This window comes from Sciurus vulgaris (genome assembly GCF_902686455.1).
Source record: "Sciurus vulgaris genome assembly, chromosome: 2".
In the NCBI taxonomy this organism is placed as follows: Eukaryota; Metazoa; Chordata; class Mammalia; order Rodentia; family Sciuridae; genus Sciurus; species Sciurus vulgaris.
Window position 1 is genome coordinate 202,738,647 of NC_136462.1, and position 19,588 is coordinate 202,758,234.

General features: G+C 60.6%; 1 protein-coding gene across 4 annotated transcripts; it reads right to left on the minus strand.

Annotated features, from left to right (window-relative positions):
- Window positions 1–3,988: 3,988 nt before the first annotated feature.
- Window positions 3,989–9,041, minus strand: HRH3 (histamine receptor H3). Of its 4 annotated transcripts, none has more exons than XM_079130150.1 (4): window positions 8,482–8,871; window positions 7,258–7,424; window positions 5,023–5,780; window positions 3,989–4,322 (listed from the first exon to the last, which is right to left on the minus strand). In XM_079130150.1, the coding sequence occupies exons 1-4, from the start codon at window positions 8,729–8,731 to the stop codon at window positions 4,298–4,300; spliced, it is 1,200 nt and encodes a 399-aa protein (XP_078986276.1). In that variant the 5' UTR covers window positions 8,732–8,871; the 3' UTR covers window positions 3,989–4,297. The 4 variants fall into 4 exon arrangements, with proteins under 4 accessions (XP_078986276.1, XP_078986275.1, XP_078986277.1 ...); XM_079130149.1 differs by having other exon boundaries at window positions 3,989–4,376; XM_079130151.1 differs by having other exon boundaries at window positions 3,989–5,780; window positions 8,486–9,041.
- Between the last annotated feature and the right edge of the window lie 10,547 nt (window positions 9,042–19,588).

Genomic DNA, 19,588 nt, shown 5'->3' on the forward strand with positions numbered 1-19,588 from the left:
GATTCTGGCTAGCTATGCCTGGGACCCCCACTCATCCTAGGCCTAGATGGCCCCACAGGTCCTGCTGGAGTGAGGGAGCATGGCTCCCCAAAGTGCTTCTCCTGGGAAGGTGCCCTCGTCCTGAACTTGGAAGAGGATGAGGAGGAGGTCCTGAGAGCTGAGGGAGTGGGGAGGTGGTTCCAGAAGAAGAGCAGCCCCAGATTAACCTCCCATTAGCTCTGTGATATTGAGGGGTCACTGACCCTCTCTGTGCCTCTGTCTCCTCATCTATAAAATCAACATGCTTGAGGGCCAGACGAGCTGGAGGACAGGGCTCGGAATGTGCTGGGATGGGTGCTGGGACAGGGTGCTGCGCCCCAGCGCTGCCCTTGATGTCCTCACAGCTCACACACGTTCCTCCTACCAGGCCCTGTGGTGATCCTGTCAGGTAGGCCCCCTTCCCTGCCCCTGTGTGTGCTCCAAAGGAAACTTAGGGACCTCTGGAGCCTGGCCCTGACCCTTGACCCTGACTCCTCCTCTAAGATCCCCAGCCTTTGGATGTCCCCACCTCAGCACTGGCCACTGGATGAGCCACAAGGCCTGGTCATCAGGAGCAAGATGTTCTCCTGTCCTCTTTCAGGCCCCAGAGAGGGAGGGGCTGTTTGATCCCTGAAAACTGAGGGACTTGACCAAACTTCCCGTCCAGCCAAGTCCAGACGCCATGCTCACTCCCACTCTAGGGGAGGACAGAGACAAGCTGGTGGGGAAGGTGACCCCTCCAGGTCCAGGGCAGCAGGGTCTATCCTCAGCCCCAACACCCTTTGTAGTCCACTGCCAGCTGGCAGGTGGAAGCAGTTTCCTTAATGAGTTGCCACCTGCATGCAGGGCAAGGGGTCTGCTGAGTCACCCCAGACCAAAGAGTGGTGCCAGGCACCTGGCTGCCCATGTTGAGCATAGCAGAGCCCACAGCAGAAGAAGGAAGAAGCTGAAGGAAGAAGGGCAGGTGGGAGGGAAGGAGGAAATGCTGTGGTCCAGCAGTCCTGCCTCTGCCTGGCCTGGACCTGGGGGAAGAGGTGTGAAAGGGCTGGTGTCCCCTTCAGCCTGCATTGTACTCCTGGCCTCCAGGCAGACCTGCTGGCTAGGCTGGGACAGGCGTCAGTTTCCTTCCAAACACACCTCCTGCACCCTGGGCCATTGGACCTTGGGACCTGAAGCCCTACAGCCACCCTGCTGCCCCTCTTTTGTCCTTCCCCATAGTCCTGGTTCAGGAGAGGCTTTCGGAGGACAGTTGCTTTCCCAGCTCCTTCCGGTGCACAATGGAGACATACAGTGAGAGCCCAATAAGTGTTTCATTAAGAGCATCAGAGCTGGGGCTTGATTCTGAGGTTCAGAGTTCTCCCTGGGTGCCCCATTCTGCCCCCCTCCTGGGGACACCCCTGCCTGCAACCATGCCTGCAGGGGACAGAGGCCTGGACCACATTTCCCAGGAGGATGTGGCCCTACAGAGGGATTAGTTCATACCCCACTATCTTGCAGTGCCCAGCCCACAGTAGGTGCTTAGGGAGAATGTGATGAAATGGAAAACACATGGACTTTAGAGTCAGGCCTGGCTCCAGATGCCATCTCCCTGCCCACATGGCCAAGTCCCTGTGCCCCAGCTGGCTTTCTCCTAGGCAGAGTGGAGAACACGGTCACCCGCTGCAGTTGCAGAGGCACAACACTAACTACTGGTGGAAGGTTCCTGCTCGAGTGCTGGGGTGCCCTGGGGCATGGAGAGGTGATAACCAGTAGCCTGGTGGCTCCCCTACATCTCAGGGAGACCCAGCCATCCCTCCTGGCCCTGTAGTAACTTGGCCTTTGCAGAGGGTCCCGTGGGACTGCCTGAGGAGCATCTGGAGAACTTAGGGTCTCCATGCCAGGCTGAGAAGGACCCCCACACAGCGTGTGCCCAGAACCTATCCCCAGGAGGCATCTTCAGAGCCAGTGCAGGGCAGGCATGGTGGCAACACATATCTGGCCAGTCCCTGATGTCCCTGAGTGCCCTTCTGGGGAGCTTACCCAGCCGGGCTGTGGTCCTGCCCCCTGCTCTGGGAGAGCTGCGAGTGGCCACTGGTGGGCAGTCAGGCCGACTCTGTGCCCATGGCAGCTCCCTGCCTGTGGCCCCAGCTTGCCCTTAGGTCATATGTCACCTCCCCACAGCTCAGGGAACACATCTGTGTTTCTCCTGCTGTAGGCCTGGTGCATAGTAGGTGCTCAGTAAACAACAGCTGTGCTGCTGGGCCCTGGGCCCAGGGCTTTGTCTCCTCCAGGGCTCAGATTGCAGAAGAAGGCCCCAGGGCGTGTTTGTTTCTGCAGCTGAGGGCCCGACAGGCTCCCTGCCTTTCTCCTCTCCTCCTCCGTCCCTGCGCTGGAGCTCCAGGAGCGCAGTTTCCAGAGATTGAAGGCAAAATTGCTTGAAAGCCTGTGCTTTTATCCTCCAATTTGTAGCCATTTAGCGGGGCCGGGCGGAGGGGCGGCCGGGCTCTGGCTGTGCTGTTGCAAGGAAGCACCCACAGCAGCAGAGCACGGTCCTTTGTCCTTCCTCAGACAGCTTCAGGCCTCTGGACAGACACCCGCTGGTGGGCAGGCCAGGTGGTGCAGGGGTAGTTGGCCTCAGTTCACCTGCCAGAGAGGTGCCCCTCCCGAGTCTCATGCAAGGTGGCCTCCGCCCTCAGTGCTCCAGCTCTCAGGACAGCACCCAGCCAGGTGCCAGGTGGGGCGGGGCAGGAGGTGCAGGCTAGATAACACAGTGAAGGAAGGCCAGCGTCCCAGGGTCACCCTCCTTCTGGTCACTAAGAGCGGCCCAAGAAGAGGGTTTAAAATTCAGAGAGGGGAAGAGAACCGGAGCAGGCAGGGCCCAGGATTTAGAATGGGCCGGATTTAGAATGGGGCAGGAGTGTTTGGTGAGTTTGGAAAACAAAGTGTGGGTGTGGCAGGTGATAGAGGGGTGTCGGGGAGAGGGCTGCTAGAGGCTGGGTCCCCTCTGCAGCGTCAGGACTCAGTTGCCGGGGAGCCAGGCTGTGCCTAGAGCTCACCTCACCAGTGGCAGTGCCGGTCAAGAGGCAGTGTTCTGTGAGATGGTGGGTTCTCTCCCTGTCCAGAGAAGGACAGGTGGACGCTGTAGAGCAAGGCAGCAGGAAGGTGAGAGCCAGGCTCCACTGTCCCACTCTCAAGTGGCTTCTGGGTTCCTGGCTGAGGGCAGCCTCAGGCCATTTGCCCCAGCAGCGGGCAGGGGCCACAACATCCTTGCCACTCACTCTTCCTCCACCTCCGGCGACAGCACTGACCAAAGGCCTGGCTCATCCCCTCAGGGTGCCCCTGCCACTCAGCTCTAGCCCCCACACCCCAGAAACTCTCATCCCTGACCCAACTCAGCACAGGGGCATGCCCAGGGCCCTCCCTGACCCTAAGTCAGTGCACGGCATGGCAATGACCCTGTGCCCTGGGTCTTGCTGCCCGGGTCCCTAAGGGAAAGTCATGGTTCTGAGGACACAAAGCTCCCACAAGGAATGCTCAGCACCCGTCCTGGGGGACACAGGTCTGCATCTTTGAGACTGCTGTGACTGCTTCCCAACCAGCCTTGCGTGTGTGGCGGGGTCTCCTCTTCCAGGGGGCTTGAGTGTGGTGGTCAGGGTCGGGGCATTGTCGGGCACCAGCCCCTTGCTGGCAGTAACCTGGAGGTGGCAGGCCCATTCTCTCTGACCAAGTCCCTCACTCAGTATGCCAAGACCTGTGCCTTGCCTCTCCTCATGGGGCCTTGTCTTCCTGAGACCTCTGACTGGAGATCAGGGCTCAGACCACCCCCACATAGTCCTCAGGAATGAGCACCAATAAAAAAATACGCTTTATTGTGGCTTCACGCTGGCAGCGGCAGTGCAGCGGGCACAGGGAGAGCGAGCAGAACATGCAGAGCACCTGAAGCAGGTGCATGGGACGTGGCAAGGCGGCCCTCCCTGGGAGTCCTGGCCCCTGGTCTTCTGCCGTCTACTCCTGCAAGCCTTGGGACCCTGTACCCACAACCCCAAGAACCTGGTTGAGTAGATGGGATGGGTGGGGCAGGCTCCAGCCCGCCCAGCAGGCCTCATGGCTCTGGCCACTCTCAGAGCCACCAGTCCGACCAGCTCCCGAGCCCAGGGGTGGGGCAGGCAGAAGCAGCTGGCACAGCTCAGCCGGAAGCCGCAGCAGAGGGAGGAGGGCGTGGGAGCCCACACCTGCCAATCCAGCCTGAGCTGCTCGGCAATTTTGTCTTTCTTGATTAAACATCCAAGGAACATCAAGTTCACAGACGTGTTTTCTTCATCTTCCTGAAAACACCCAGAATGGGAAAGTGGAGAACGGCTTCGAGGTTCCTGGGGCACCTGACACATGGCGGGGCAGAGAGCTGGAGGGAAGGGCTGAAGGAGCCAGGCTCTGGGCTCGAGCAAGACAGACGTGGCAAAGGCAGGCCCAGCTCGCCTGGGGGTAGTGCAGGCGTGTGCAGGCGTGTGCACGTGCAGGGGCACACTGCGGGCAGGGGCTGGAGCACACACCCAGTAACCACCAAGTGTGCAAAGGGTGGACACCACGGGCCACCGGGCCCCTGCGCTGTCCGTGGGATTGAACAGCATGTCTGGAGCCCTCCTGGAGTGAAGCAAGAGGTGGTGGCAGTTTAGCCTTTGAGGGACCCCGGCCAGCCCACCAGGGCACCCCAGGGCAGATGGTCTAGAGGAGGTTGCCATGGCATTTCAGACAGGCCACGGACAAGGCGTGGCTCACATCTGGGGGTGAGCCAGGCAGGGTCAGTGTGGCCCAGCTGCCCAGGAAACAGCCTACAAGGGGAGTGGCGAGGGGCTCGGTGGGCTGGCTCACTTCCAGCACTGCTCCAGGGAGCCGTGCGGCTGCACCTTGAGCTTCTGAGGGCAGAGCAGCTTGGTGAAGGCCCGGCGGAAGCTGTAGTGGCACAGCGGGTAGAGCACGGGGTTCACGGCCGAGTTGGCCCACAGGAGCCAGAAGGAAGTCTCGTACCAGTAGTCGGGGATGCAGTGGCCGTGGCAGGCGGCTCGGATGATCATCAGAAGTGTGTATGGGGCCCAGCAGAGCCCGAAGATGCTCACGATGATGGCCAGGGATTTGGCCACCTTCTTGTCCCGCGAGAGCCGGAAGCGCTGAGTGATGCTCTGGGACACCATCTTCATGCGCTTCTCCAGCGATGCTGAGGACGCAGACGGCTTGGAGCCCCTCTTGAGCGAGCGTGGTCTCTCGTTGCCCCTCGAGGAGCTGCCCGAGCTGGAGGTTGGGGAGGCCGCAGCGCCCCCACTGCCTCCGCCAAGGGCAGCCTCCCCAGCCTCGCCGCCAGGGCCAGCCTCGCCCACACCATACCTGTTCAGGGGCACAGCCTCCCCATGCCCCCTGGGCCAGCAGCCCCAGCAGCTGGGCGCAGGTGGGGGTGGCGAGGGCTGGGCCTCTGGTGGGGGCTCGGGGCCAGCCTCGCGGGTGCCGTCCAGCCGGAGGCGGGTGCGCCTCTGGATGTTCAGGTAGATGCTGAGGTTGAAGAAGGTGACGCTGAGGAAGGGCGTGAAGAACTCGAGGGTGGACGCCGTGATGAGGAAGTACCAGTTGTAGAAGAACTCGGCGTAGCAGTGGCCCTCAGGGATGGAGCTGCCACCAGACAGGTACTCCCAGCTCAAGATGGCCGGCCCGTACAGCAGGAAGGCCAGCACCCACACCAGGGCCATCTTCCGCACTGCCCGCCGGGTGTCGCCCTGCTGGGCCCGATATGAGACCTGTGGAGGGGCATATGGGTGCGGAGGGACTAAAGCTGGGCTGGCCCCAGCCCCTTGCTGTCAGGAATGTTCCCTTCCCTCCACCCCCACCCCACCAGTGCCCCCGACCAGCTGATGCCCTGCCTCAGCATCTCCTGCAGTCCGTGGAGTCCTGACCTTTACCACCCTCTTCAGCCAGGCACCCCTCGTGTCCTGTCATTGGCCCAGCATGTCATGGTGTCCCCCGCACCAGACTCAGCACCGGCCAACGCCAGGGGCCACACTGTTTCTGATTGAGACATCTTGCAAAGGCCTGAGCCTTCTTCAGAGGCTTGCTATGCCAGAGGGGGTGGTCCCAGCCCTGCCCCTGCTCAGGTGCTGAAAGAACCCCCTACACACACACAAAGTCACCACACCGCCCAGATCCCCAGTCCAGGACCTCTGGAAGGAGGAGTAGAGAGGGTGGGGCCAACAAGTGTCTTTCCCAGGACTTCCAAGTGCAGAGAGCAGCCAGCCAGCAGGGGGCAGGGAGGTAGGAGGGCTCGGGTGCAGCTGAGGGGCACCAGGGCACAGCCCAGGAGGAAGTGGCCTGACAGCTTCCCCTCCCCCCACATCCCAGTGGCTTTTATCCTGGTGCTAACAGGAGCAGTGAGCAGAGCTAGTGCTACACAGGCCTGTGGCACATGGGTTACTGCTGTGTGCATGCTCTGGACGTCACACCACTTCATGCACTGCAGTCTTACTGATGCCCCACTTCCTTGGTGGCTATAGACGGCTCAAGAGGACCCAGGCTTGTGCTCTTTGCATTTGTCCCTCAGTTTTTCAGACCTGAAGGAAGTGTGGTCCCCCAGCAGAGGGTCCCTGATAAGGCCTGGGGGTGGTGAGCCATCAGGAAGATGGGGGGTGGGGGACTGGGGTTGTGGCTTAGTGGCAGAGTACTTGCTTAGCATGAGTGAGACACTGAATTCAAGTCTCAGCACTGCACATAAATAACTAAAATAAAAGTCCATCAACAACAAAAAATATTTTTAAAAAAAGAAAGAGATGAGGGGGTAAAAGAGACTGCTGGGGCTCCCCCTGCATTGGCACCTGCGTGGCTGTAACACAGCAACCAGATGGGTCCAGGGCTAACTCACCATGACCACTGACACCAACGGGAACTCTGCATAGGGAGCTGCAGACTGCCTGCCTGGGGCGGAGGAGTTCACATGCATGTGTGCCCACGTGTGGGAGGGATCAGATCTCCCTCACCTCCAGACACTTTGGACCTGCCCCAGGCAGAGGCTGGATAGTGACACCTCTTCCTGCAGGAATCTATGATTCCAGGTCAGACTCCCTGCCTCCTGCCTGTGCCAGGACCAGTCCTGCTGGCAGCAAATGGCCACTGAATAGGCACCTGGCCAAAGAGTGCCCACATGTCAGGACCAAGGCACCTGCCCACTTTCTCAGGTCTCCCGGAGTCCATCACTTGCTGCCCCCCACACATCACAGGACTCACAGCTCTGGTGACTGACAGGAAGCGGTCATAGCTGATGAGCACAATGTTGAAGACTGAGGAGGTGCACAGCAGGTAATCTACCACCAACCACAGCTTGCAGAGGCCCCGGCCGAAGCTCCAGCGGCCAGTCAGCACGTAGGGCACATACAGTGGGATGCAGAAGGCACCTGTGGGAGAATGGGGGTTGAGGGGGCCTGCGTTGGATAGGGCCTTGGGTCAGATCCACCACTTGGACAGACACAGGGCCCCAGGGGGCACAGGGCAGCTGCTTGCACAGGAAGAGCAATCCCGACATTGCCATCCCCACACCAGGCACCATCTCAGTGTGGCAGCTAGCCTTCAGCCCCCACAGAGCCCCTGGCCCCACTGTTGTCCCCTGGACTTGGGGGCAGGAGGAGGACCCAGGTATGGGACCTCTGAGCACAGAACCCCGAGCCTGGCTTCTGTCCGGGCTGGGCTCTGTCAGCCTCCAAAGAGAAGAAGGAAGAGCATTTCTTCAGCCCCTCCACCAGGCTGGACCTCAGCCCCTGCTCTGGCTGTTGGTCAGCCTCCCTCCTCAGCTTCAAAGTCCAGAAAGCCTTTCTCCTGGCTTAAAGAGCGCTTGGCTGCGTCCCCGTCAGTCGCTGCCACCGGCTGCTGCCACCGCCAAAGCCGGCTCCCAGCGTCTGGAAGACGCGTCTCAGCCCCAACAGGTGTCTGGCGCTCCGGCCCCCTCCGCGCGCCCCGCCCCCCAGCCGGCAGCAGAGCATGGACACGTGAGAGCGCTCCTCCGAGCATCTTCTCCACCCAACCCCCGCCTTTCCCACGGCCCCCTTCCCCAACACAGCTCTAAAAATCCCCCTTCCTTGTCCCCTCCCCCAAGTCTCCCTCCAGCGCCCTCGGCGCGTCCGGAGTCCGCTGCAGCCTTTGTTTGGCAACGGCGAGGAGACAGCGCTGCACCCACGACTGCCGGGCTGCTGCGCCGGGCTCCTTGCAGAGCGCCCTTCAGCTGGGGGTCCTTTCCCCGATGACGTCCCTCCTCAACCGCGTCCCACGGCCCAGGAGGCAAGGAACTTCGCCCACTCCCACCACCCCGCAGGTTCTGGGCGCCCCCTCCCCAGACCAGGCTCCCGGAGGAGCGTGAGCCTGCGGGAGCCACCCCAGGTCCACGCTCCTAGCCCCGCTAGCCCAGCAGGTCTCGGCGCCCCTGGACTCCCGGCAGCCGGCGGGGTCTGGGGGCTTTACCCACGAGGAAGTCGGAGATGGCGAGGTTGAGCAGAAAGAAGTTGTTCTGGGTGCGGAGGCTTGAGTCGGCCACGAAGGCAAGCATGACCAGAGCGTTGCCCAGCACCGTGGCCACGATAAGCAGCGCCATGAGCGCGGCGAGCACCGCGGTCCAGGCGGCGGAGAAGCCGCGCGCCCCGCCCGCCGCTGCCGCTTCGCCCGCCAGCGCCCCCGACGCGTTCAGCAGCCCGTCGGGTGGCGAGCGCTCCATGACCCCGCAGGCTCACGCAGCGCCGGGACGCGGGGTAGAGCAAGGGCTGAGAGCAGGGCGGCAGGGTGGGGCCCCGGCCCGGGAGCTTCGTCTTTTCGGGCTCTCTGCCCAGCTGGGTTCCCCGGAGGATGCCCGGGGCATGGTCTGCGGGGCTGGGACCCAGGCCTAGGCGAGCAGCCCCGAAGTGGCTGGGGCTGAAATCGGAGCCAAGCGGAGCGGGCCGTGAGGCAACTGCAGCAGGAGCAGAGCTGGAACCCCAGCCGCCGCTGGCGCGTCGGTGCACCCCGAGCGCAGCGCGCAGCAGAGTGCGCCCAGCGCCTAGCCCGCCGCCCCCCGCGCCCCGTGCAGAGACCCCGCCATTGGCTGGCACCCTCGCCCCGCCCCCGCCCCGCCCCCGCCCCGCCCGGCGCGAGCAGCACCACGGACAGCGCCGCGTGCCCGCCCGGTCGGCTGGAGCCACAGCCTGGGTGTACACAGCGGCTGGCAGGGAGCCCGACCGGGGGCTTGGGGCTCGCATGCAGTCGCATTTGGGGGGTCGATATCTGGGCTGCTAGGCTCTGCAGATGCTCTCAGCCCTGGTGACCCCTGCCCAGATCTTGTTGGGAACTGGGGCTCCCGCGGAGACCTGAGGTGGGGGTGGAGGAAAGACCTGCCCCCTCTCTGGGGAACTTGCCCTGTGGGGCCCCTCCTCGTTTCATGCTTTGGGCAAGTGGGTTTCTCGGGGAGGAAACATCGGAGGAGAAGGGGTGGGGAAGGGGGTCTTCCAGACCAGTGCCCTGACCAGGGTTTCGTTTGACCACCCCCTGTATGCACCGAACCCTGGTGTCAGTCTCCCTGTGGGCAGGGCGCAGAGCAGTGTCCAGGGTGACCCGCAAGGCGCGCACAGATGTGGAGTTACATAAGGGAAAGGGAAGATGAGTCCGAGTGGCCCCAGCCAGGAGAGGAGCATGCCCACCCAGAACTCACGAGGCCCCTCAGGAGGGGGCGGGGGCAGCAGCTAGCAACTCGAAGCTGGACCACCGATGCCTGGGCGGACTTCACGGTGGGCCATTTACTGCTGCAGCGGACAGGCGAGGTCACTGCGCTCCCGGCGCAACCAGGGCAGCAGAGGCTGCCTGCGTTAGCGCCGGCGGGAGGGGGTGGAGGAGAAGAGCTGGCGAGAGAGGCAGCTCCCCCTCCCTCCACACACGTGCTCAGATACTCAGGGTCAAGGGCAGAGTCAGCGGAGAGGCTTATTGCAGACAGACAGACACGCCCACGCTCAGACACACAGACACCCACAGTCAGTGAAACAGCCACCCAGCGTCAGGCAGGGACCTGCCAACAGTCAGACATCAGACAGCAGACAGGGAACAGTGCCCGAGGGAGAGGGAAGCATAGACTCTGCTCAGTCACCAGCAGCTCACATCAGGGGATGCCTCAAAGAGGACAGAAATGCATCTGTGGGGGTGGGGGTGGGGGTGGGGGAGACTGTGGGAGGCAGGGGCTGCAGAAGGACCCCAGGTGCTGCACCTGGGCGCCCCATGCTGACAGCAGCTTCTTGGTCACATGGAGATCTGCCCCCTTCTCCCAGCCTCAAGTGGTGCTTCTGAAACTTTGGGGATATGGGGGCAGGGATCCTCTCTGCTCCCCCTTGGCTCACCCTCTTCCCTGAGGTCTCACAGACCTGCTCCTCTCACAGGCTCCCCGGTTTCCCCTTGCCCCACCCCAGTTTGCTGGTGGGCGGGGGCTGTGGCCCTACAAGACAGCTACCTGAAGCTGGAGCGGGAGGGCTGCTGGACCCCCGTCAGACCCACTGTGGGAGCCCCCTGGGGGTGTGGTGCTGGCAGGCTCCCTGTCTCATCCTCAGCCTGCAGCTCCCACAGGTCCAGCTCCTCCTACCACTCCCGAGGCCGACTCCAGCCAGGCATGCCATGTGGGGCCCTGAGACCTCGTGAGATGGAGTTGGATGGGGGTTAAGAGGAGTCCCTGGACCTCACTTACAGACTGGCGCCTCAGTGTCCCTTGTCAAGATGGGAATATGAATGGCTGACTGTCCAGGGTTGAGGGGCAGAGTCAACTAGAGTCTGTAAAGTCCTTGTAAAGTCTCAGTCAGCCCCAACTATATCTGTCCTGGTGATTGTCATTATTCTGGAAACTCATAGGAAGCTAATCAAGTCTGTAAGTGACAGTGGAGGTTGGGACCCCAAGCAGAACCAGGGACAGGGCACGGAAGTTCTATCTGCCATCCTGGCTCCAACACCTTTCATCCACAACCTCCCTGCCTTCTGTCCATCCCAAGAGTACCTGTGCCAGACTCCTGGGGCAGAGGGCACTTTCCTGGTGGACTCTATCCCAGCAGCTGGCCTGGGACAATTCAGCTGCACTGCCCCACAGTTGTTCTGGAGAATGTCCATCACACATTGGAGGTAGACATGGTGTTCATGTCCTGCAGATCATCTCACCACCTGTTCACAGGAAGTCTTAAGAAGGAGGCTGAGCTCAGGGACCAAGCACCTCTCCCAAGGGCACACAGCTAGTGTCAGGGGTGGACTCACCTCAGGTGCTGGTGCTGAGGACCAGCTGTGTGGCCTCGCGTGAGATACCAAATTTTTATGAGCCTGGATATCTTCCTCTAAATGGAGTCCAACAGGAACAGGGAAGGCTGAGGCTGGCCAGAGGTTTGGTAATGGCCGTGGCTGGATGTGGCTGGAGCCAGGCTCTTTTGCCAGCACCTGTGTGCATGACCCTAGGAGGCCCCAGATGCCCTAATGATGGGCAGGGCCAGTCTCCCTATGCAAAGCCTGCAGCCCACCTTCCTGGGATCACAGCAGCCTGGAACCCACCCTCTCAACAGACACAACAACAGACGTACTCCTAGCCCAGCCATGAGGCAGAGGCCCCTGAGGCCAACAAATATACCAGCAAGGCCAGCTCTCCCTGTGGCATCCTACCCTGGAGACTCTCCCATGGAGAGGTCAGTCCGGTCTTGCACTTGAAATAGAGAAAATATGGCCAGCTGAAATTGTGGCCAGTGTCCTGGCAAGAGGGTCAGAGGCCTGGGAGGAAAAGTCCTGGAGACAGAGACCAGGAGCTGTGGGTCAGAGTCATGTGGCCGGCATGTGGCTGTGGGCACAAGCATATGATTTTGTGTCATGTGCAAACATCCACCAAGGAGTGTCATCAGCCAGCCCAGAAAATACAGTGGCCTGGATACAGTGCCATCCCAAAGGCTGCAGGCAGGTCCAGGAGTCCAGACTCCTACCTGCGAAGGCCCACCACTACTGCTGCCCCTGAGTGTCTGCCCACCAGCCTGAGTCCAGTGAGAACAGCTAGTGGGAACCTGTCAACCTTGGCCCTACTGTCCTCCTCCTCACAGGGCTCAGTGCCTGTTCCAGGTGTGGGTCTGCCCCTCTTGCCACAGGGCCTGCACCACAATGCTGAGGCATACAGAATCCTGATCCACAGGCCAGAGATTCCATACAGAATAGCGTCCAGCAGGGTTGGGGGATAGCTCAGTCAGTAGAGTGCTTGTGTTGCAAGCACAAGTCCCTGGGTTCAACCCCCAGCACCGCCAAAAAAAAAAGAGTAGCATCCAGCCAGGGGCCCACTTCCTAGTGAAAGAGGGGCAGGAACATCCTATGCCCAGGGGACCCAAGGTGTACCACTGGTCACAGCACCTGAAGCAGTGGCCTCAGAGGGTGCAGGGAGTGTCTCCCACAGACACAAGGCTTGGGACAACACTGTGAGGGTGGGCACTGTCTGAGAGGATGCAGATCACAAATCACAGCGCTTTCTTCTTTTTTTTTTTTTTTTTTTTTTTTTTTTTTTTTGCGGTGCTGGGGATCGAACCCAGGGCCTTGTGCATGCAAGGCAAGCACTCTACCAACTGAGCTATCTCCCCAGCCCCTCTTCTTTTTTGGTACTGGGGACTGAGCCCAGGGGCTCTATCACTGAGCTACTTTTTATGTTTTGCTTTAAGACAGGGTCTCCCTTAATTGCTCAGGCTGGCCTAGAACTTGGATCCTCCTGCCTCAGCCTCTTGTTGCTGGGATGACAGGCATGGCCACCACATCAGGCAATCAGAGACCTTTCTCCGACCAGAGAGTTGGCAAAAGTGCCTGGGATCCAGTCGTGATGGCAGGAGAGCCCACTCAGCGTCCCTCTCAATGACCTACCAGGGAATTTGTTCTGCAATTCTGGGCTCTGTAGCATTAGAGGTCCTTGTCCCCAGAAGGGGCACACACTCATGGGTGGAGGGGGAAGACAGGAAGGGTCTACTTTGCAGGCATTTTGAGTTGTTTGGGCCCAGGGACTGGCAGACAAGAAGACAAGGGGTGGTGACCAGCAGGAGGAAGAGGGCCTCTGCCTCACAGTGGGCCTGGCAGGGGCAAGGGTGGGCTTCAGGGGCTGCTTGGTCACCACAGTACTCTCTTGCCTGGTTGTTTCTGTGAATGGACAGGTGCGGCTTGCACAGGTACAGGGGCCAGGACTTAGACCCCTTAGGTAGAAGCACAGACTCCCATCTGCAGGGGTGACTGCGGGGATGGGCAGGTGAGGCCTGGGGCACTGCCCTGCTCCCTGCCTGGTCCTTAGCAAGCCTTCCACCTCCTGACCCATCTTGCATCTGCCTGGGAGACCCACATTGACCCAACCAGGTTCTGAGAGTTAATAGGTCAGGGAGTGTCCACTGAGGGACCCTTGGGCAAAGACCCAGAGAGGGAGAGACAAACAGGGCTACATGCAGAGGGACACGGGAGCAGAGGGCAGTAGGTGGGAGTGTGTCTGGCACTGCTACACACAGTGAGGCCAGTGTGACTGCAGCAGAGAGCCGGGAGGTAGAGAGGGGTTCGGAGGGCCCTGTGTGGCACCTCTTGCCAAGGCCTGGACTTCCTCCAGGGGAGGCGGGAGCTCCAGGAAGGTTTGAGAGGCATTTTAACAGGACCTCTGACTGCTGTGGGGACAGAGGACCAGAACCAGGTGGAGGAGTGGGCGGTCCAGGTGAGGACTGCCAGACTCTGGCATGCGATTTGCAGGAGCTGAGGGAAAGAAGGTCCTCCCTGGCTCCAAGGTCTCAGGTTGAAACCGTATAACGACGGTCGGAGCATATGACCTGGAGCATATGGGCAAGGTGTGCTTCAAGTGCGTGGAGGCCTAATTGAGCTGCATGTTTGGGAAGAGCCTGCCCAGGTCTCGGGGGAGTCCAGCTGGGTTGACCCGGCACTGGTGCCCTCCCAGGGTGACTGCTTTGCCTCCAGCTTCTCTTGAGATGTCAGAAAAGATCTTTCTGCCTTCGATGAGGGCAAGCCCAGTGCTGTGGCCCTGCGGAGCTCTGTCCCTGCTGCGCAGCACATGGCTTACTAATGGGGAATAATGAGGGAGCAGGGCCACCAAGAGCCAGCTGCCCTTCTAGTGACAGCCAAGGCACTCGTGGGGTCTGGGTCTGGTGCCTGCCACCTCTGCAGAGGAACTGCTATTTGCTCTCTCTTTCTGCAGAAGCTCATTTGAATATGGGAATGCAGATTTTTTCTTTTTTTGTTCCTTGTCTTCCCCCCACTCCCCTCCCCCCGCCCCATGACATTCTGAGCCAACTCTGGGTGCATCCTGATGAGCTCAGGGCCCGGGTGTGATAAAAATGGTGTCTGAGGCCACTGATTTGGAATGAAAAACTGGGTCTGACTCTCCCTGCCTTTGAGGACCATGCAGAATTAGGCCCAAGGCCCAGGTGTTGGGAAGGAGCAGGGGACAAGGGATCCAGTGGTAGAGTTGCTGCTGTTTGGTTGCAGGTGACAGAAACCAACTCAAGAAAGCCCTAAGGAAAAAAGGGTTTTTTTTTTTTTTTTTTCTTTTTTCTTTTTGTACCAGGGATTGAACTCAAGGGCATTTAACCACTGAGGCATATCTCCAGCCCTTTTTTGAATTTATTTAGTGACAGGGTCTTACTGAGTTGCTTAGAGCCTTGCTAAATTGCTGAGGCTGGCTTTGAACATGTGATCCTCCTGCCTCAGCCTCCCAAGTCGCTGGGATTACCATGTCCAGCAAAAAGAAACTTATTGTGGCCCAGGACAGAGAAGCCTAGGGGTATGGCAGTATCCAGGTGCTCAAAGATCAGTTCCTCCCAGCTCATCTTTCTGTGTTTGCTTCCTTCTCAGGCAGAGCTTGTTCCTGGACTCTCTTCCTGAAGCTCCAGGCTGCCCCCGTCCCTTCCTCTATACCCAGGAGGGAGAGGAAGCTGTCAAGAGAACCCAAGCCCCTTGCACCGGCCTGACAGTGGCAATCTCTTTTTTTAAAAAATATTTCAGGTTGTACATGGACACAATACCTTTATTTATTTCTATGTGGTGCTGAGGATGGAACCCACTTACACGTGCTAGGCAAGTGCTCACCACTGAGCCACAGTCCCAGTCCCCTGTGGCTGTCTTGATGGCTGGACTTGCAGCAGTGTGGGAGAGCATCACTTGAATCCCACGCCTGCTGCAGGGGATGGAGGAGCAGTGTGGGGGGTGCAGGCATAGCCACGGTCCTCCAAAAACCGGTGGCTCCCCATGCGCTTGAGGGGCTTTCGCTGGTGCTGCCCTCAGAGCCCGTGTCCTGTCCTGCAGGATGTGGCCTGGGCAGAGTGCTCCACCATGTGGGGCCCATGCTGGTAGCCGCCCTGCGAAGATGGCCTGTGTCTGAGTGCCTGTCTTCGCCTGACTGCTGTGGGCACCGGACAGAGTGAGGCCGGGGGGAGGAGCAAGAAGACAGCGAGGGAGACGGTGGGAGATGGGGCAGCGCTGCTTCCCCCAGAGCACTGAGCCTGAGGCCCCGGCAGGCTGGCTCAGGAGGCCTGGCCACCCCAGGAAGGAAGCTCACGCATGGTCTTCTCTGGTCTGCTCTCTGCTCACCCAGAGCCTGTGTGGCCAGCCTAAGAGATGGGGTCAGCCCAACCCACAGGTTGGGTCAGTGGTCCCCAGAAAATGGGGCTCAGGTCATGCTTTAGCCTCTCCACCTCACCCTGGGGCTGGGTCTCCACCTGGGGGAGAAGAGGCTGAGAGGAGGGGAACCGCACTGGCCCGGCGCAGCGTCTAGGGAGCCTGCAGTGCCTGGAGAACTTGACTGAGCGGCCGGAAGCCTCCTAAGGCCAGCACCAGGCTCCTGGAGGAAGAGTGGGGACCTGGGTTGGTTCGAGGGGTGTGTGGACAGCCACCCAGAGGCTGCTGGAGGAGCCAGGGGAGGACCCCTGCCTGCAAGGCCCCTGTGGCACAGGCATGCACTTCCAGGGCGACCAGTAGTTACCTGCTGGAGGAGCGGAGTAGGCAGCCTCGAGCCGGCTCCCTCTGGAGGCGATTGGCCCCTCTCCCCATGCTTCTCTAGACCCTGGCAGCTGGGGTGGGCTGTCCCCTGTGGGATGGATGGGACTAGAGCAGCTGGAACTGGGTTCTGCACCCAAACCTAGGTGTACGAAGCCCCAGCCCAGCCCAGGATCTCCCACTCCATCCTGGGGTGTTTGGCGAGACCTCCCCACCCAAGACACATGCCTGCCATGCCTGGGGACACTCTGGACTAGGGCTCGCCCCCCCCAGGCCCTGATGGCAGATGTCAAACCCCTGGGGTCAGTGGGCCTAGCCAGAGGTGGGGACAATCCACTTGATCAAGGGCCCAGTCCTGGGGAGGGGGAGTTTTGGTCCCTGGTGTGGGGTGCCCAGCTCTGTCCACCCCCACCTCTGTCCTCTCCCATACTATGGCTGGCATCTGTGTGGGACTGCTCCCTGCCCTGGGCCTGGGTCCTGTCAGGTGGGGACTGATTACTCCTTAGTCTGGACTCCTGGCTGGGCAATGGCTCAAGAGGTTTCAGCTCTCCAGAGGGCGTCCCTGCTCTGTGCCCTCTGCCACCAGCGTCACTGCACAGCACATTCAGCCCGAACACACCTTGGGCATGCCTTTCCCCTGCCCCCTCACTGGGCCTCTTTCTTTCCCTGGTGCTGGTGATGGAACCCAGGGCCCTGTCACTCCATCACTGAGTTGTGCCCCCAGCCCTTTCTATTGTTCATTTTGAGACCGGGTCTGGCTGAGATGCCCAGGCTGGTCTGGGACTTGCATCCTCCTGCTTCTGCCTCCTGGTAGCTGGGATCACAGGCACGGCCATTGCACCGGTTTCATTTGGTCTCCTTTTGTTTTCCTGTGCTCTGTCCCCTGCTGCTGCCGCCTGCTGGGCCTTCCTGCAGTGACTAGCTGGGGCAGTACAGATGACGATGCATGAGGGGGCCTGGGTCCGGCAGCCTTGGTCCATTGCTGAGCCCAGGTCAGGGGTGCAAGGCTGGGCAGGTTGAGCAGGGGCAACTCGTGCCAGGCTGCTCCACTCCTGGGCAGGCGAGGCCTTCTCAAGCAGCTGAGCTGCACCCTCTGACCTGCTTCCCAGGGAGGTGGTCTGGCTTGGGCAGGGCCTAGTGTGACTCTGTGGCTGCTCCAGGGATCTGACTGCTGTGCTGCTGGCTCCCCTGTCTGGCTGCTGCCACTGGTGGCTCTGGAGTAAGGCTGGGGGCCAACAGCCCCCTCCTGGGCCTGGAACCTGAGGCCTGCTAGGACACAGGTGACTACCTCCTTCCTTGCGCCCCTGTGTCCCCACACCCCATCCCAGACACACGCTTCCAGGCTCAGCCCCACCCAGCACCTGCCCTCTAGCCCCCCTCTGAAGCTCGGGGTTCCTCCAGGTCTCTCCATCGCACGTGGGCAAACACGGGGCACCCAAACTCCTCGTAGAGGCCTGAATCCCAGCCTTCAGTGGTGTGCCGTGGGGCTGCTGGAGGTGAGCCCAGGCAGGTTGGCTCAGCGCTGCTTCTGGGACCAGGGATGCCTGTGTTCAGGGACGCTCCTTGAGGAACGAGTGAATGAGCCCAGCTGCACCGGTGCTGGACCCATCGGACCCAGCCAAGGAGACGAGGCTCCTGGGTCCTCAGGAGGGTGGGAGGGGCCTGGGCAGCTCATAGGGGGCCAGCAAGGTGTGCTCATCATGCACAGGTCTGGCGTTGCTGGGGTTTGTCTGTGTGGGTTCTTGGGCATGCTTATGACGTGTGCATGTGAGTGTGCTCCGATATGTGTGTCTGTGGGTATGTCTGAGTGTGTCTGAAGACACCAGGTTGGGAAGACACCAGGAGGAAGTTCACTGTCCTCCCACCCTTTAGGGACAGGCCCCCCTCTCCAGAGTCAAGAGATTGCTGTAGAGCCGATTTCGGGTCTGGGCAGGAGTCCAGCCCTTACTGGACACACACACTCATACAGCACTCGTCCGAACTCACACACAGCTGGGCAACAGGACACCAGGCTACAGGCGTCTTCTAGGGCCACCCTGGGGCGTAGGGCAGCAGGGAGCAGCGCCTCATGGTCTTGTGAGGCCCAGAGTCTTGGCTCATGAGCTGCCTTTAGGTTTTGTGGTGCCCACAGAGCACTTCCAGTGGGATAGCACTGGTCACAGTGGTCTCAATACTGGGTCCTGACTGAGGACCAGGGAGGCCCAGCTCGGGCCCAGACCAGTGCCCACTGTCTTCAGGGGCCCCTCCCCATGCCCCCAGGGAGGGTGTCTGTGCCACCAGGGTGCTTACTGTCATGGTGCATCCCTGGTCTACCTTGCCACCGCCTGCCCCTCCAGTCACTGACCTCTCCTCCCACTCCTTCCAGACCTGCGCCTGGGTCCACCTCTCCGGCATCTCATAACCCTGTCTCTTTCTAGATGCTCAGCTGGAAGAGCCACAGGGTGAGTAATGAGCTTCCCCAGGAGGCAGGTTGCTCCCAGGCTCCATTTACATCTGACAATGGTGACCCTGGATAAGCCAGTGACGAATCTGTCTTGAGTGACTCACCTGTGTGCCATCCTGCAGGGCAAGCCAGCCTGGGTGCCCAGGTAAGCAGGGACATGCATTCAGAGGCTGGCCTGATGGCTGGTCACCCTCCCTGTGTGTGGAGAGGTGGGAGTGCTGTCCAGATGGAAGCTTTGGTGTGTGTGTATCTGCGAGTCCATTGGCCCCGGCTTCTACTCCAGGCAGGCGGATTCAGGAACCCACTGCTGGCAGCAGAGCCTGTGCCTCCCTGCCCTGGTCCCCCTCAGGCAGCTGCCTGCCTCAACTCAGCATCTCCAGGCTGACACCTCAACTCACAGCCCTGGAGGAGATGGAGAACTCTGGGCCCAAACTCTCCACCTGCTGTATCCCACGGTGATGCCCTGGGGCTGAGTCACATGCCCCGTCTGGGGCATAGGGGTCACCTGCACGTGGGGAGAACTCAGGTGGCTCCTAGAGGATGGGGTGGGAGCTGGGCACAGCACCAGATACTTGTTGCGGGGAGCACATGGTGCTCATGCTCTCTAAGGCTTCCACTCCTCACCAAGCCCAAGGAAACTGGAGCACGGAGAGCAAACGGCAGGACCTCAACCCGTGGGGGCTCCAGGCCTGACCTCCAGCATTTGCCAACCAGCCTGCGCCCCCTCCTGCAGAAACCAGGGGTATTTATTGAGCACCTACTATGTGCAGCTCAGATGGGGGCTTGGAAGCCCTCGTAGCTCCCTCCTAAGGCTAGTGAGTAGTGGGAAGCACTGGGCTAGCTTTGTGTCCCAGAGTGCCTTAGAAGAACTGTCCCTGAAGGTCTCTGCAACACTGGCCCTTGAACTCCTGGCTGACTGTCTTCCCCAGCTTGGGCAGTGCCAGCAACACGCCCAACATGAGGCTCTTTATCAAGCTTTCGTTGCTTCCCCAGAGCAGACTCAGCCTGCCCGTCAGGTCTGTCATCACACCCAGGAGGGATGGAGTCCCTAGGTTGGCTGCACATGACTCCGGACAGGAGCACCTGTGGGCCCGCTTCCCACACCACATCCTCCTTCCTTTGGACAGCCACAGACCTTGCTGG

Coding starts and splice junctions, on each gene's coding strand:
- HRH3 (XM_079130148.1), bottom strand. CDS start 8,731: ATGGAGCGCTCGCCACCCGACGGGCTGCTGAACGCGTCGGGGGCGCTG. Junction 7,425..8,481: donor CATCTCCGACTTCCTCGTGG/GTAAAGCCCCCA, acceptor ATTCTCCCACAG/GTGCCTTCTGCATCCCACTG. Junction 5,781..7,257: donor TCCTGTCAGTCACCAGAGCT/GTGAGTCCTGTG, acceptor GCCCCTCCACAG/GTCTCATATCGGGCCCAGCA.